Source organism: Podospora pseudoanserina, chromosome 1 (genome assembly GCF_035222485.1).
Source record: "Podospora pseudoanserina strain CBS 124.78 chromosome 1, whole genome shotgun sequence".
In the NCBI taxonomy this organism is placed as follows: domain Eukaryota; kingdom Fungi; phylum Ascomycota; class Sordariomycetes; order Sordariales; family Podosporaceae; genus Podospora; species Podospora pseudoanserina.
Window position 1 is genome coordinate 7,835,978 of NC_085920.1, and position 13,883 is coordinate 7,849,860.

General features: G+C 51.1%; 4 protein-coding genes and 1 non-coding gene across 5 annotated transcripts; 4 read left to right on the forward strand and 1 right to left on the reverse strand.

Annotated features, from left to right (window-relative positions):
* Window positions 1-293: 293 nt before the first annotated feature.
* Window positions 294-385, forward strand: QC764_0025670. Its single transcript has one exon. It is a non-coding gene; the product is annotated as a tRNA-Glu (tRNA).
* On the reverse strand, window positions 296-4,970 carry QC764_121900 (uncharacterized protein). The gene is made up of 6 exons (XM_062943430.1): window positions 2,861-4,970; window positions 2,367-2,806; window positions 2,124-2,316; window positions 2,006-2,072; window positions 1,854-1,947; window positions 296-1,797 (listed from the first exon to the last, which is right to left on the reverse strand). The coding sequence occupies exons 1-6, from the start codon at window positions 2,942-2,944 to the stop codon at window positions 1,668-1,670; spliced, it is 1,008 nt and encodes a 335-aa protein (XP_062806544.1). The 5' UTR covers window positions 2,945-4,970; the 3' UTR covers window positions 296-1,667.
* Window positions 3,150-4,789, forward strand: QC764_121910 (uncharacterized protein; the record flags this gene model as incomplete). Its single annotated transcript, XM_062943431.1, has 2 exons — window positions 3,150-4,517; window positions 4,568-4,789. The coding sequence occupies exons 1-2, from the start codon at window positions 4,026-4,028 to the stop codon at window positions 4,787-4,789; spliced, it is 714 nt and encodes a 237-aa protein (XP_062806545.1). The 5' UTR covers window positions 3,150-4,025.
* Window positions 4,971-5,344: 374 nt separating the features above from the next.
* On the forward strand, window positions 5,345-6,833 carry QC764_121920 (uncharacterized protein; the record flags this gene model as incomplete). The annotated part of the gene is made up of 2 exons (XM_062943432.1): window positions 5,345-5,522; window positions 5,597-6,833. 2 exons carry the CDS (start codon window positions 5,345-5,347, stop codon window positions 6,604-6,606), a joined length of 1,188 nt encoding a protein of 395 aa, XP_062806546.1. The 3' UTR covers window positions 6,607-6,833.
* Window positions 6,834-6,845: 12 nt separating this feature from the next.
* QC764_121930 (uncharacterized protein) lies at window positions 6,846-8,570 on the forward strand (the record flags this gene model as incomplete). The annotated part of the gene is made up of 3 exons (XM_062943433.1): window positions 6,846-7,813; window positions 7,902-8,026; window positions 8,083-8,570. 3 exons carry the CDS (start codon window positions 6,846-6,848, stop codon window positions 8,505-8,507), a joined length of 1,518 nt encoding a protein of 505 aa, XP_062806547.1. The 3' UTR covers window positions 8,508-8,570.
* Between the last annotated feature and the right edge of the window lie 5,313 nt (window positions 8,571-13,883).

Here is a 13,883-nt window from a genome sequence, read left to right on the forward strand (position 1 = left end):
GCAACCTTGGCAGCTGGCTTCCATTGTCACACATGACAGTAAGCGGAGAACTGCAGATAATTGCTTAAGATGTATTGGGTTTCTGCAAGAAATATTAGAGAGATATCATGCTCACAGCAGAATCGTGGGGGTCATGCGGGACCCATATTCCAACAGCAATTGGCCAGAAAAGACCGAAAACAGGGGAATATTCTAATCAATTGGGTAGAAGCGTTTTGCTTGGGTTGAACCGTGGATCCTTGAGCAAAAACCAAAACCAAATGAAGGTAGAAATAAAACTGTGAAAAAAGAGACTCGGATACCGGGAGTCGAACCCGGGGCTGTTGAGAGAACAGACACTTCTGAGAAGTGAGAGTCAACGATGTTACCGCTACACCATACCCGACAAGGATGGTTCCGATTGGATTACGATAATTGTGGGTGGAACCCAGGCCTATCTATGCCCATGACTCGCAACTTTCACCCACTGCAAGTCCCGCAAGCCAATGGAGCTGACGAACCATCAAAAAGCAACATGTCTGCGAACCTTGAATAATAGCTCTCAGAGAGATTGGGGGAGTGCATGGGACACTCTGACCTCCACCTTGGCATGCATCAGAAATGAGCGAGAGGGTGTGATTCCTGTGTAGAATATGATATTACATATGCTACTTAAGACCTTGCTGACCATAGAACAAGATGTGGTTGTCCCGCCCCTCCACTTCTCGATTCCATCCTGCACAATGCTCTGGTGGTGGTGTGTGGCTCTCGACTCTGGTTGGTGTTGCCCCCAAGTATCAACTTCGTGGGTTGAGCGTGGGCGATGGTTGACTTGAATGCGACTTTGATGGGCATCCCATTGCTCCGAGGAAGCGTGTGGTATTCCCGCTGGCATGTTTTCTTGACTCGAGAAAAAGAATGAGCGCTATGACTAGCGGGTGGCAGCCGAGTCGAGCTTATAGCCTGGCGTTGGCATCGGAATTCTTGAGAGTTTACAAGGTCGAATTGCCCTCCCTTCTTCGCGTCCTTTCTGTATAGTAGAAGACAAAGGTGCGTCTTTGACTGATTCCGGAGGTTGTGCGTCGAAAGACGCCAGGTAAACCAAAGCTATAGCCCATAAGCCGAGAAACAAGAAAATAGGAGCGGCGCGGGTTATGAACAAAGTCAGGCGTTGAGACCGAGTTAAATCTATCGAACGTGCGAAGTTGACCGCTTCTGACGAAAGATATCTGGCAGGGGCATTCATGGTCGTGGTGACGGGCAAAAGGTGCTGATGCTGTGCCAAAAATGAGGGTTCTCTTCCAGTGACGGCAAGGTGCAGGGCTCAATAATAGAATGTGGCCGAAGCCGCAGCATATTTAAGAACTCTTGCTTGGGACGGGGTCGGCTCAACAGCTGACAGCCATCAGAGAGGTTAGCTTCATGTTGTGGTCAAGAAGTGGCTCCTGAACCACCGGAGTCTACAACGGTAAGCAGCTTCCACTGCGAAATTTGCACACTGGAGACCGATTGGCTCTGAAGCTAACGACTCGTGAACGAATTTCTCTGAGAAATGCCGCAGAGACAACGAATAACATCTCCTGCGTCTGGTTCTGCTCCAAGGTTCCCTTCTCACTGCCCCTGAACCGGTTTTCGCTATCCCTAGTTATCAGACTCGCCTTCGACGCAGTAAGCCACCATCATTGCCGCTAAAGAGCTGGTGACGCTGTTGGTGCAGCATACGCCAGTGACCAAGAAGCCGTGTATCGCGATGTGGCGACGGGAACCGGCGAGCCGGCTTGATCATAAGTCGCCGTCGTAACTACGGATTGTTGGATCCTATCTCCTTGATCAGAACCATTCCAAACCATGATAAGAGTGCAACTAGTACTCACCAACTGCTCCAACGTGTTGCAGTTGTTGGTCCGGTGACTGGACCCAGTGCAACTTGAGTAGTCTCAGGCCACGCACCCGACCAGACGGTAGGCCCTAGTAAAATATTGTCAGCACCTGACAGTGGAAGCTGGAACTGTAAATGTTGACTGACCTGGGATTTTATAGGTGCTAGCATCGGTGCACGGGGCGAGGGGGGCGCGTTCAGTCGAGCAATAAATCTGAACCGAGCGTCAGTGAGTTCATGTGTTCAGAACTACCTTGAAACATACGTTGTAATGAACTCCTGGATCATCGTATTTGTAGGCTCCTGGGAAGGAGACACCTTCCGGGAGCTCCACGGTGCCATCACCAACCACTTCGATTTGGACGCAGTTTGGATAGAACTGAGCACCACGCCGCGAGTTCTGGTCAAACCGAGCGTCCGCCTCATGGAGACCAACCATCTCAGCACGAATCAGATAGCTACCAAAGTCAGCATCGGCTTGCATCACTGCTATGAGGCCAAGACTCACAAACCAGCCTTCAAGTTTGCCGGAATACGGAAGTTCATGAGTCCATTGTTGGCCTTGATGTCCCATGTTGTTGCCCACTTTCCTGGGGAGAAAGGTGTGGGCCCAAGCTCATACAATCCCTTCTCCCAAATCTTGACAAAAGAGTTCTCGGTTGGCGGATCAGGTGTGAGATAGACAAGCGCAGGGCCATGGTGACTGAAGTCAATCACGTCGTCTGCAATCGTGCGATTGTTGTGATGCCAATCGAGGGTGATGTTGTCTCCGGGGGCCACCTTGATAGTGTGAGGGACTTGGTTGTCTCCCAAAACATTGCAGCGCATGTCGATGGAGTTCAGGTCCTTGACTGGGGAATTGGAGTACCCCCTCGGAGGAGGACCGTTATATGCTGGTGTGCGAATGCCGTTGAAGGTCCCCTGGTCCACACCATTGACGAACACACCCTGCATTGGTTAGTCTCCTGGTTATGTCGAGTGCGAAGGGGGGGGGGCGCATACCCAGATGAACACATGAGCCTGAGCCACGCCCACATTGCTCACTGCCACCGCAGCCGCGAGAACGGCCTGAGACTTGAACTTCATGATTCACAGTTGCAGCTAGGACCTTGATACTCAACAAGATACCCCGATGGATCCAAACAAGAAAGCAGCGCCCTCATCATTTACATATACACGGCATCAAACACAGCCAGGGAGGCCCCCTTCACGCAACGGGTGCAGCATCTTCCGTCGCTTTACGCCGAGAGCTTCTTAATATCGAGCGGGCCGTGGTAGCCGAGGGTGTTTAGCCGGATGGTCAACCTCAAGCTTCTCAAAAAGTATGCTGGCCAGCAACAACCCGATAAGCTCGCAGCTCATCATTTCATCAGCAGGTAGATGTCGAGGGGCAGTGGGGCCATATTGGGTGTCGTGGTAGGTGTGAGGCCCTCAGATGTCAGAATGTATCTTGGGGTATACTTGACTTCAACAAAGGCCTCAGAACGATATGTCCCAGGAAGCTTATCTCTCAACCAAGACCAGCTACCCATCACGGTAGGAGCAATCCTATGAAGCGGAACGAGATGGGACCGGAAGAGCGGTGCGTGCCGCGGCTGGCAAATCGTTGTGACGAGAGAGGTATTCGTAACTGAGTCCGTATGGCCCACCGGGCTTTAAGACACCGAATGGAAAGTCGAGAACCCGTTTGCATGGCCAAACAGTGAAATACCGGGTGGGGCTTACGCGCTTCGACCGACATGGGGTGTGGGGTGTTGGAAACAGTCGGCATCGGCTCCGACACCGTCAAACTGAAGAGGAAACGGGGTTGTCCAAGCGGCCCGTTCTACGGGAGCACCCCGCCCATGGAGGAGCTGTTGAATCCCAGGTGCGGGGGAATTTGCACACCGAGCTTCGGCCACTAACGGCACCGAGTGCGTGATGCTTAGCAAGCTCCATTTGTCACCCGGATGGTGTTCTCGATAGCGCCATATGACGAAATCCGTTCCCTTTTGTCAGCAACCAGGACTTTTGCGCCAATTCGAATGACTTCAAAAAGTGGTTTGGGCGCCTTGAACCAAGAATCGGCAAAATCACCAACGTCTCCACTTCTCAAAACCCTACTTTGACGACGAGCCCCTGATACCGGCAGCCAGCAGCAAGACAACAATCACAGCATATATACAAAATGGGTTCTACCGACGCCAAGCTCATCCTGTACACCAACCACAGATGCCCATGGGCACACCGGGCTCACATCATCTTGGAGGAGCTCAAGGTTCCCTTTGAAGAAGTCATCATCGACCTTGACACCCCTCGCACACCAGAGTACTTGAAGATCAACCCGAGAGGCCTGGTCCCTGCACTCTCTTACAACGGCGAGATCATCATCGAGTCTGCCATTGTCGCGAACTTCCTGGCGGACGCCTACCCATCTCATCTCCTGCCGCCCTCCAACACACCCGAGGGTGCGCTGCGCCGTGCACGTGTTGCATTATTTGTAGACGCCTTCATCTCTAAGTTCAACAGCCAACTGTTTGCCCTCTACACGGTGGAGGGCGAGGCTGCGAGAGCCGAGATCGCAGACAAGGCCGTCGCCGCCCTTGTGAAGGAAGTTGAGCCGTTGCTTGCAGACGCCAGCCCTTATTTCGGTGGCAGTGACAAGCTCACACAGGCTGAGGTGAGTTCGGCGTTTTGGCGAGTAGAGGAAGTCCACTAACAGCTCTCCAGGTTTTGACTGGGTCATTCGTCATCCGTCACAAGAGCTTGTCCAAGACGGATCTCTACCCCTCCAACCTGTGGCCATCGATTGTCGAGAAGGCTCCCAACTTTGCCAAATGGGCCGAAGTTGTCGCTGTACACCCGAGCGTAACTTCCATCTTTAAGGAGCAAGAGATCATTGACGGGACCCGGGCCAGGATTGCGAAGCTCAAGGCTCAGAAGCAACAGTAAGGAGCTTGAGCTCTCGGTGTTTTGGAGAGGCGGGGCTGGTGGGGTTGAGCAGCATGTGAAGTCATCCAGACCATGACAGCTATAAATTGTGAAATAAACAAGCAGTCGCTCTGCTGTTGCTTATGTCTGTAAAGAAAATGCTGTTCCCGTGACGCTTCATTATCTCAACGAACAAAGACACGCGAAAGACGCGTTCACGAGTTGGAATTCATTTTCCCCTGCACCTGGATCCCTGCTGCTTGGCAGATCCCCCGGATTCAAGATTGCGTCAGGAGCTCGGACCACCACAGGCCGGGCCCAGCACCCAGCACCCAGGGCAGTTTGCAGCGGCAGCCGAGGCATGGACTCTCCTCTGGCACTGCCCTGAACGCCAACACCAAAGCCAATTCATTCAAACGCTCAACATTCCATCACTCTGGCAAACTTGCGAAAGGCCTCGATCGAGATACTCCGTACCCTTGATATAGCGATCCCGACTGCGACCGACGCCGTTTTTCGTCACTCTCGCTGCTCTCGTTTTCGCACATGCCGCGCCTTTTGTAATCGCCGAATGCGATGTCCAAGCCATCCGACAAACAGGACCTGGCCGCTGCGCCAGGGAGCTCCGGCGTGAAGCGCGCCTTTTCGCTCCCACCCCAATGGCTCCATATGTATGATGACTTTATCACCAAGAACTCCCACCAGGTGTCACAGATAGAGTCGACGCTGCGATCACTGACGTACATCATACCTGGTAATTGCTCCCCCTGTTTCTTCGAACCCGGGCATCCTGGCGACCGCAGAAACTGATCGTAAACTGTTATCCAGGTCGTTTTCGCGATGCCGAGATAGCCTCCGAGTCCATTCACAGCGGTGTTCAGTTGCTTTCCTTGTATCATGATACCCTTCTCTCCCGAGCGGCCACCCTCTCGAAGCTCCCCCTTTCTTCCCTCCCCCGCGCCCCTTCGCCGCAAAGCCGTTACACAAAGTTCTGGACCCTCAAGAGCGCCTTCTACCGGCGTGTCGCCTATGTCCTGCAGATTGTCAACTACGTCCAGCTTCTTTGCGAAATGTCCGCCAAGCGCCGCGGCGAGCGCGTGCGCTGGAATGTTGTGGTTCTCCTTGAGGCCATCAAAGCATTCTGCAAACTTTTACTACTTCGGATAACCAAGTCGCGGCCGCTTTTGACGCCGGTCTTGCCCGAACGAGAACCGATACCTGACGAGGCACCCGAAGACCCGGAGGAGGCCGAGCTCCGCGCGCTCGGGGAAGACGATGAGGATAGGAAACCATTCGGCAAGGGGTCTGTTGGTGTGCCCCAGAGGAAGGGCGTTGGCCCCAACGGGGAGTGGACCATGCCCCGCACCGGCATGTCTCTTCCTACGCTTCCCGCGCCTGGGGATACGAGTGGGTATCTTCTTTCAAGGGTGCTCACGGCGGATGACATCAAGCCGGCGTCAAACCTGCTCAACAGACTCCAGGGTAGCGCGCAGTTGGCTGAGGTGCTACACATCCTGGCACCTCTTGTCTTTGCCATCGCGCTGGCGCGCAGCAAGGACAAGCGGAAGTCCTGGACACCTTGGCTGTTGGGTGTGGGAACTGAGCTCGCGGCCAGGCAACTGCGGGACAGGGGCTTGCAGACGACGCCGCTGGAGCGCGAGGAATGGAACCGTCGCGGTTGGGCGATGGGCTGGTGGGCTATGCGGGGAGCCTTTTACGAGAACGTCACAAAGGGGGTTGTGGGTGGCGTACGAAGCCGCATGCCAGGGCTGCTGGCTGGTATCATTGAAGACTACGAATACCTGTGGGAGAACTACTACTTTAGCACCAGCGCGTAATGGAGGGGGTTTGCCAAGGCATGGTAACGGGCCGAGGTTTAATAACGAGCGTGGAGGATTTGGTTGTACATATTCTTTAGCACTTTTTTCTAGTTGTATTACCGTCTTGGAAGTGTACGAATGTAACGACGTTGCTTTATCGAGGCTGTTTGGGGTTCTGGGCGTGAGGATTGGGAAGATCGTCGGCGATAAGACAATCCAAGAGGTCCGGCTAATGTGCCCCTGAGCCGTACCAAACAATGCCGGCACTGCCAAAATGCAGTACCCTTGGCAACGGCAAGGACATGATCAAGACACGACACGGTAGTTCTTCATACTTGGAGGTTACTTATCATGTCTCTTCAGACTTTCACGTCATCAAGAAGGCGCCGCTGGCGTTATCTCAGTCGCCGGCCACATCTTACAACATGTTCCCACTCATATCTGCCCTTGCCGTCCTCCTCGGCAGTCAAAGAGCCCTGGCAGCCTCAGATCCCATTCCACCAACAGCCAACTCATGCCCAAACAACAGCCACCTCAGCCCTCTCACCCACAAACGGTCTTGCCCACCGCTCGTTGATGACGAGACGGCCATCCTGACCAACAACTGGTACCCCTGGTCCATTCCCCCAACCTGTTTCGACCCCACAAAACAAAAGGGCAAACGCCCTAGAGTCAAGCTATCGAAACTATGCACCTTCACCACCCTCAACACATGGGCCGGCACCCCCCTGAGTATCATCACCACCCCAGAAACGGCCGCTGATGTCGCCTCGTTCATCCATTCGCCATATGTCTCCTGGCTGGAGAACGACCGGGGTGGTGTCCCCTTCAGGCCTACCCACTACTCCAAGAACCCTTTCAAAGTGGAGAAGCTACCCAACAAAGGCTATGGTGTTCTTGCCACGGAGCCCATCAAAAAAGGGACAGTCTTGATGGCGCAGCTGCCGGTTATGCTGCAGTTGTTGGAGAGCGCTGAGCAAAATGACAAGTGGGAGACGAGGGACGTGTTAAGACTTTTGCAGAGGGCGGGGAATCAACTTCCCAAGGAGCAGCAAAGGGAGGTGATGGGGCTGGCGGCGCAGGGAAAGGGATATATCGTTGATGACATCATGAAGACGAACACGTTCGATGTGACCGTGGGGGTGTTGGAGGGTTCGACGGGGCAGATGGGGTGGGGGAGTCATTCCGGGTTGTATCCTGAGATTGCGGTCGGTTTCCTCTTTTCGTGACGGGTGAGGATGGGGTGGTTGTGCTGACAATGTGGGCTGGCAGAGGATTAATCATGCTTGCAAGCCGAAGTGAGTGTTGTCTGGTGGGCTCTCGAAAAGAAGGATGACTGACCTGACCAGCTGCTTCACACGTTTCTCTCCTTCCACCCTGATCATGGAGATCGTAGCCTACAAGGACATTTCCCCTGGCGAGGAGCTTTCCATCTCTTGTCTGCCCACCACTCATACCCCCCTCCCAACCACCGCCTGTACTAACAGCAGCCAGACGCCCCCCTAAACATCCTCTCAGCCGACCGCTCCGAACTTCTCAAATGGTGGGGCTTCACATGCACCTGTGCCCTCTGCCAGAACCCCACCGCCATCAAAAAGTCGGACAAGCAACGTAACCGGATCCAGGCGCTACTGGAAGAGTTCGACACCCCGTCCAGACTGACAGAGGAAAAGATCGCCGAGATCGAACAACTGGTAAGAGAGGAAGGGATGGAAGGGCAAATGGGCGACTTGTACAATATCATCGGGAATGTCTATGCTCAAAGGGGGGAAATTGAGAGGGCAAAGGAGTACGGGAAGAAGGGTGTTGTATGGCTGAAGCAGTATGCCGGGGCGGATAGTGAGAGGACCGAGATGGCGAAGGGGTTTGTGAAGAGGTTGGAGGACTTTGAGAGGGGGAGGAGGGATTGGAGGCCTTAATGATAGGTAGGCATGCTGTGGACAGAGTAAATGGCACTCTAAGTAGAAGAAGTTAGCGCGGGATAAAATGCTGGTTACGCCTACGTAAAAGAGGATCGAAACTCTTTGAAGGCACTTGTAGCCCTATTAGCTTTGAAAGAGACCTACCTATATTAACCAGCTACCTAGGAGGGCTATTTACCTTCAAATAAAATAAACAGGCGAGCCTTGCACGTTTTATTGGCTTGCATTACCAGTTGTTTCATCCAGCGCTTGGTGACTGGATGCTTGTGCTCTGCGACTCGAGACCATTATCTTCTCGACTGCCCTGGAAAAGACCTTGGAAACTGAAAGAGAACTCCGTTGCGGTATTATCGTGAAATTCCAGTGCACAAAGTACGGCACTCAAATTGCACTATTGTTGTCCTTGGACAACAAAAATAATAGAACAAAACCGCAGTACGTGTGCGCTTAACGATGACCGAAAGGTATTCAAGGATAAGATACCTAGTCAATAAGCCTTACAGGTTATTAAGAACACTATAAATGCTCTGCTCATTCAGCTTACCTAACGCCCATTTCCCCACAAGAAACGCACCAGAAGGACTCCCCAAGGAAAAGAAGGACGACGTCGAGGAGAAGCCAGAGGGGCGAAAGGAAAAAGTCCTGAAAGTGGGAGACAACGAAGAAAAAACATGTTTTGCAATCTTCCCAATCTCGTCCATCTAACATTCCTCATCATAAAATTGCATTCTATCCCATACACCAATATGGTTCTCCTACTCGATATCAAGCGTAGCTCTCGCAGGTTTGATGGCAATTCATCCCCGTATATTTACCCCCTTCGATATCCCCAAGAACTCTCCGTTAGAAGAAATTGGGTTATCTTGTAAGGCGTGTTGACAAAGGTGTATGTTAAGGCCTAGTATGTGAGATGTTCTTTAAGGCCTGGGAATTTGTCTACTGAGAGGACATTGAGCAACTTTGTCAAGGTCATATTATGTTTTCGTATCTATTGACTATTTTTTCAAAGCCTATTAATTATGTTTCGAGGCCTGTGGGCTATCTTTTAAGGCAATGATCATTATCTTCTAATGCCAGTTAACTATCTTTCAAGGCCCATTGACTATTTTTAGAACGTATTGACCATCTCTTCGTGCCTTTTAGGAGGTAAAGAGGTGCGTCTTCTTTTCACACAGTATTCTATTAGCTAGATAGGCAGCCAGTGCTGTAGGGCTTCACCACTCATGAAAGAAAGTTCCAGCATCATCAAACCCAGCCACAAACATATCAGGTCCAACCCCCATCGTCAGCTCCGAGCTGAAAAGGCCCGAATCCATCAGCTACGCCACCCAGGCACCCGATGGCGAAAGGTTTACCAAGTCAGAAGTCCCAGATTGCCCCGTGCTATCAACAGCTTTCAGCGTGTGCTCTGTGCTAATAGTTTGGGATTTCAGTATATCATGCACTCGACACCAGGGTTCGCGCATTGAAAGACCGTCGTGAATTCGAAAGCCGTTGGGCAGGATGCTGGGGCGGTGTCGACGGCGTGAACGGCTTATGTTGTGTACGTGAAGACTGTTGGGCTGGGAGGCGTGTTGTCCTCGGAATCCAGAACGATGGTGGGATCACAGGGAATCACAAGATCCGACATGGGGACAGCTCCTGGGGGTAGATGATAAGTGATGAGCTCGACATCCAGACTCTCATATACTAGGGTCTTGGTTAACGTCGGCACTGCCGTGGAAGTTGTTGCCCATTGATCCCATTGCAATTTCCAACGTTCCGTCCATATCTCGGTCTTGGTGGTGAAATATCTCGTCATAAAGGTGTTGGTAAAGGTTTTTGTGTACTTATGACGATATTATTCGAGTCTTTCAGTCAGTATAGCTAGCCTGTACTCAGTGATTGTCCAGAACGCGGCTACGGCTGGCTCTAGACAATCGGCGAGGATGACTTACTCGCATAGTAAAGCCGACAAGATTATGTTGGCAGCTGATCGGCCAGAAAGCAAAGACGTGTCGAGGGTAAAAGCCGCAGGAAACATCGATCACGGAGTAGTGTTCTGGAGTACTTAACGTGGGTGCTGAAACTCAATGATCCCCTATCAGCATACGTCAATCACAACCTGGCTCTTAGCAAGGCGTTCGTGAAGAGATCCCTGGTACCTGGTTGCCTCAGCTCCCTATCTATCTTCCATACGGTCAGCCCCGAGAACTGTTAATGCTCAGATTATGAGGATGCTTTGCCAAGCATAAATTCTGGCAGCAGATAGATAGATACAATGAGGGCACACAAACTAGTGCTACATGGTTCTTTTTTGCTAGACCTTGCCCTGTTGATGTGGGGGTCGAGAGAATAACTGCGAGGGAGGTCATGTGAAAATGCTTGTGACACGTCTAGGTAACATGGTAAATACTCATTGGGCCTACAGAATCAGCTGCCAACGTTATGCTCCATAATAGCGTTGGGGACTTTGATTTACCACCGCACTTTGATTTGCAACTTTATTGTTGTTACAAATGTGGTACCTGCGCTCGAAAAGCTGGTTGTGACGAACCCTCCTCCCCACGTCGACGCCCCAACGACCTTGGCTAAAGTCTAGCCAATAACTACTTCTTTTGCTATCAGTAGGTCTCTTACTTCTATCATTCCTTCCTTCACGATGTCTAAACGTGTAAGTAAGCAGAAACATCTTAAGACGCTAAGCCGGCAAGGCGTTACGGAAAAGATCCTCCGTCACTCGATTGCGATGCTTATACTTTGTTGCTCGTGTGCCCCCCGCAAAACTTCCTGCGTTCTTTCTTCTACCGATTCCTCCCGTTTCTACGAGCGCGTCCGTCGTGCCTTTCCTTATTGCGAAGCCCTGGGCGTTACCCTACGCTAACTGTCGCAGATTATCTCGTAGTACGACGCTGTCAAAGCCGAGCTTGAGTGAGCGGAAGAGTTGGCTGAAGCCGCTAACGCCAAGGTTCGTCGACTTTGTCGCCAGAAGAAGGCCTGGCTGGAGAAGATAAACCGGGCTGTGTCTCGTGGTCTCGACAGTGTGGAGGAGTTGGAGAGTTGAGGGGGAGGAGCAGGCTGCTAATATAGTTACCTCCCCACCTTTATTGGACCCCTCTTTCGACTGGACCACCGCACCGTTGGACTGGTCGGGCCAAGACTTCCCAGGCGGTCTTGCCGGTCCCGTTGGTGATATGGGTCTTAGCTTACCGCCTGGTTCGCCCCGTTGTTCCCCGCCCCTGGCCTCCTAGGGTTCCTCCGATGGAACTCTTCTAACCTCTCAGGGCAGTTAAGGCTTGTAGCTGGTTCCCATAAATTATCGGTAGCCGGGTAGTCCAGCCAGCTAAGCAGGTAGTCTAGCTGTCCATTGTTAATGCGCGAATCCAGTAGTTCTTCCACGTTGTACTCTTCTTCTTCGCCTTCTGCTGTTTCTTGAGAATTGGTTTCGATTGTCGGTGGTGCTGGTTCCAAAAGCGAGATATGAAATGTGTAAGACCGTAGGCGCATGCTGCTGGGTAAGTCGAGCTCGTATGTTGTCTCCGATATCTTCCTTTTCACCTTAAATGGTCCAATCCTCCTGTGTTCCAGCTTCTTGCTTGGTCTTTGGGTGCGTAAATTGCGTGTCGAAAGGAATACTTTATCTCCCCTCTCTAGGCGAGGTCCCTCGAGCCTTTGGAGTTGTGGTATTTGCGTATCCTTTCTCTTATAAACTCCAACTCTTCTCTTAGTTTATCATAAAGCATGTGCAGTTTGCTTGCTTTAACTGCTGCCCTGGGCACCTCTACTTCCGGTCCCTGGCGTAGGTCTGCCTCGTATCCGTAGTTTGCGAAGAATGGCGTAACTCTTGTCGTTTCTGTTGGCGATATGTTATATACTAACTATACTGTGGGCAATAGTTCAACCCAGTTATCCTGCTCGAAATTGATGTAGTTTCGAAGGTACTGTTTAATAATCTGGTTGAGTCGTTTCGCTTGTCCGTCCGTCTAAGGGTGGTAGGCTGAAGATGTCTTGCTCTTACCCCTCTAGCCTTTTCATTAATGTCTTCTAAAACTTGGATATAAATTTCGTGTCGCGATCTGTGATGAACTCCTTTGGCTATGTGTGTGATGCTGTAATATGCCGAAATACTACTTGACCTTTCCTGTAGTTTTTATTATCCCTATATGTCCCCCTAACTTAAAACTCATAGATCTCCTTAATTAATACTCCCCTGACTCCTGATTCTACATAAGCTCAGTTCTTATACTATAATCTTCCTTAACTGTTATTCTGAATTCCCTATGGTTCTAGTTCTTTCTGCTAGTATTGCTCCGTAATACTATCTCCAGCCTTCCCTTAATATTTGTTGGAAGTGGATTGCTCCCGTTATACTGCGTAATATTCTATCCACGGCTGTAGTAAATGCCTGAGGGTAGCCTCTAGCGTTTCCTCCAGGAGTGGTAGTGACTCCTTGGGCTAATCCTTGCGGTGACCTGCCCGTCTGCCAAGGGCGTCCGCTCTAGCGTTCTCCGATCCTTTCTTATATTTGATCTGAAAGCTGAATTCCGATAGAAACTTTGACCATCTGGTCTGCCTGGCGTTGAGGACCTTGGTGTGGTAAAATACCGTAGGTTCTCGTGATCGGTGTAGATCTGAACCTCGTATTTGGTTTCGCTGAGGTATGGCCTCTATTCCTCGAATGCTTTAATGATGGCGAGTAATTCCTTGTTGTGTATGGGATAGTTTTGATAAGCTCCCTCTAGCTTCTTCGAAAAGAATGCTATTGCGTGTAGCTTTCCGTCCTCATCTCTCTGTTTTAACTGTCCCCCGATAGCATAGTCTGACGCATCGGTTTCGACCTCGAATGGTCTGCTGGGGTCTGGTAGTTTAAGCACTGGGTCCTTTAGAATCGCCTCTTTTAGGTTCTGAAATGCTCTTTCTTTCTTCTCTCCCCATTTAACTTTACGTCCTTCTTGGTAAGGTTGTTGAGTGGGCGCGTAATACCCGCGTACCCTCGGATAAATATCCGATAAAATTGGTGAACCCTAAGAACTCTCTGACTTGTGTCTATGTTTGTGTTGTAGGCCAGTCCTTGACTGCCGCAATTTTTATAGGTTCCATACGAACCTCTCTTGGTGAAATAAGATATCCCAGGTAAACTGTCTTCTGTATGTGGAACTCGCTCTTGTCCTTGTTGACTGAGAATCCGGCTCCGTACAGTGCGTCGAGAATTTCCCTAACCTGCTTCTTGTGTTACTCTATAGTGTGTGAGTAGATAAGAACGTCGTCGAGATAGTAAACTGCTATCCTGTCGAGATACTTCCGGACAGTGTGATTAACGAGAGATTGGAATATCGCGGTCGCATTAATGAGCCTAAACAGCATGACGAGGTATTCGAAATAACCGTAGGGTGT

What these genes read in the sequence shown, in the direction of transcription:
- QC764_121900 (XM_062943430.1), bottom strand. Translation starts at nt 2,944, where the DNA reads ATGAAGTTCAAGTCTCAGGCCGTTCTCGCGGCTGCGGTGGCAGTGAGC. An exon ending in GCAAACTTGAAGGCTGGTTT is followed by an intron (nt 2,317 to 2,366) that starts GTGAGTCTTGGC and finishes TGACTTTGGTAG; the next exon opens with CTATCTGATTCGTGCTGAGA. An exon ending in GCAACACGTTGGAGCAGTTG is followed by an intron (nt 1,798 to 1,853) that starts GTGAGTACTAGT and finishes TCAAGGAGATAG; the next exon opens with GATCCAACAATCCGTAGTTA.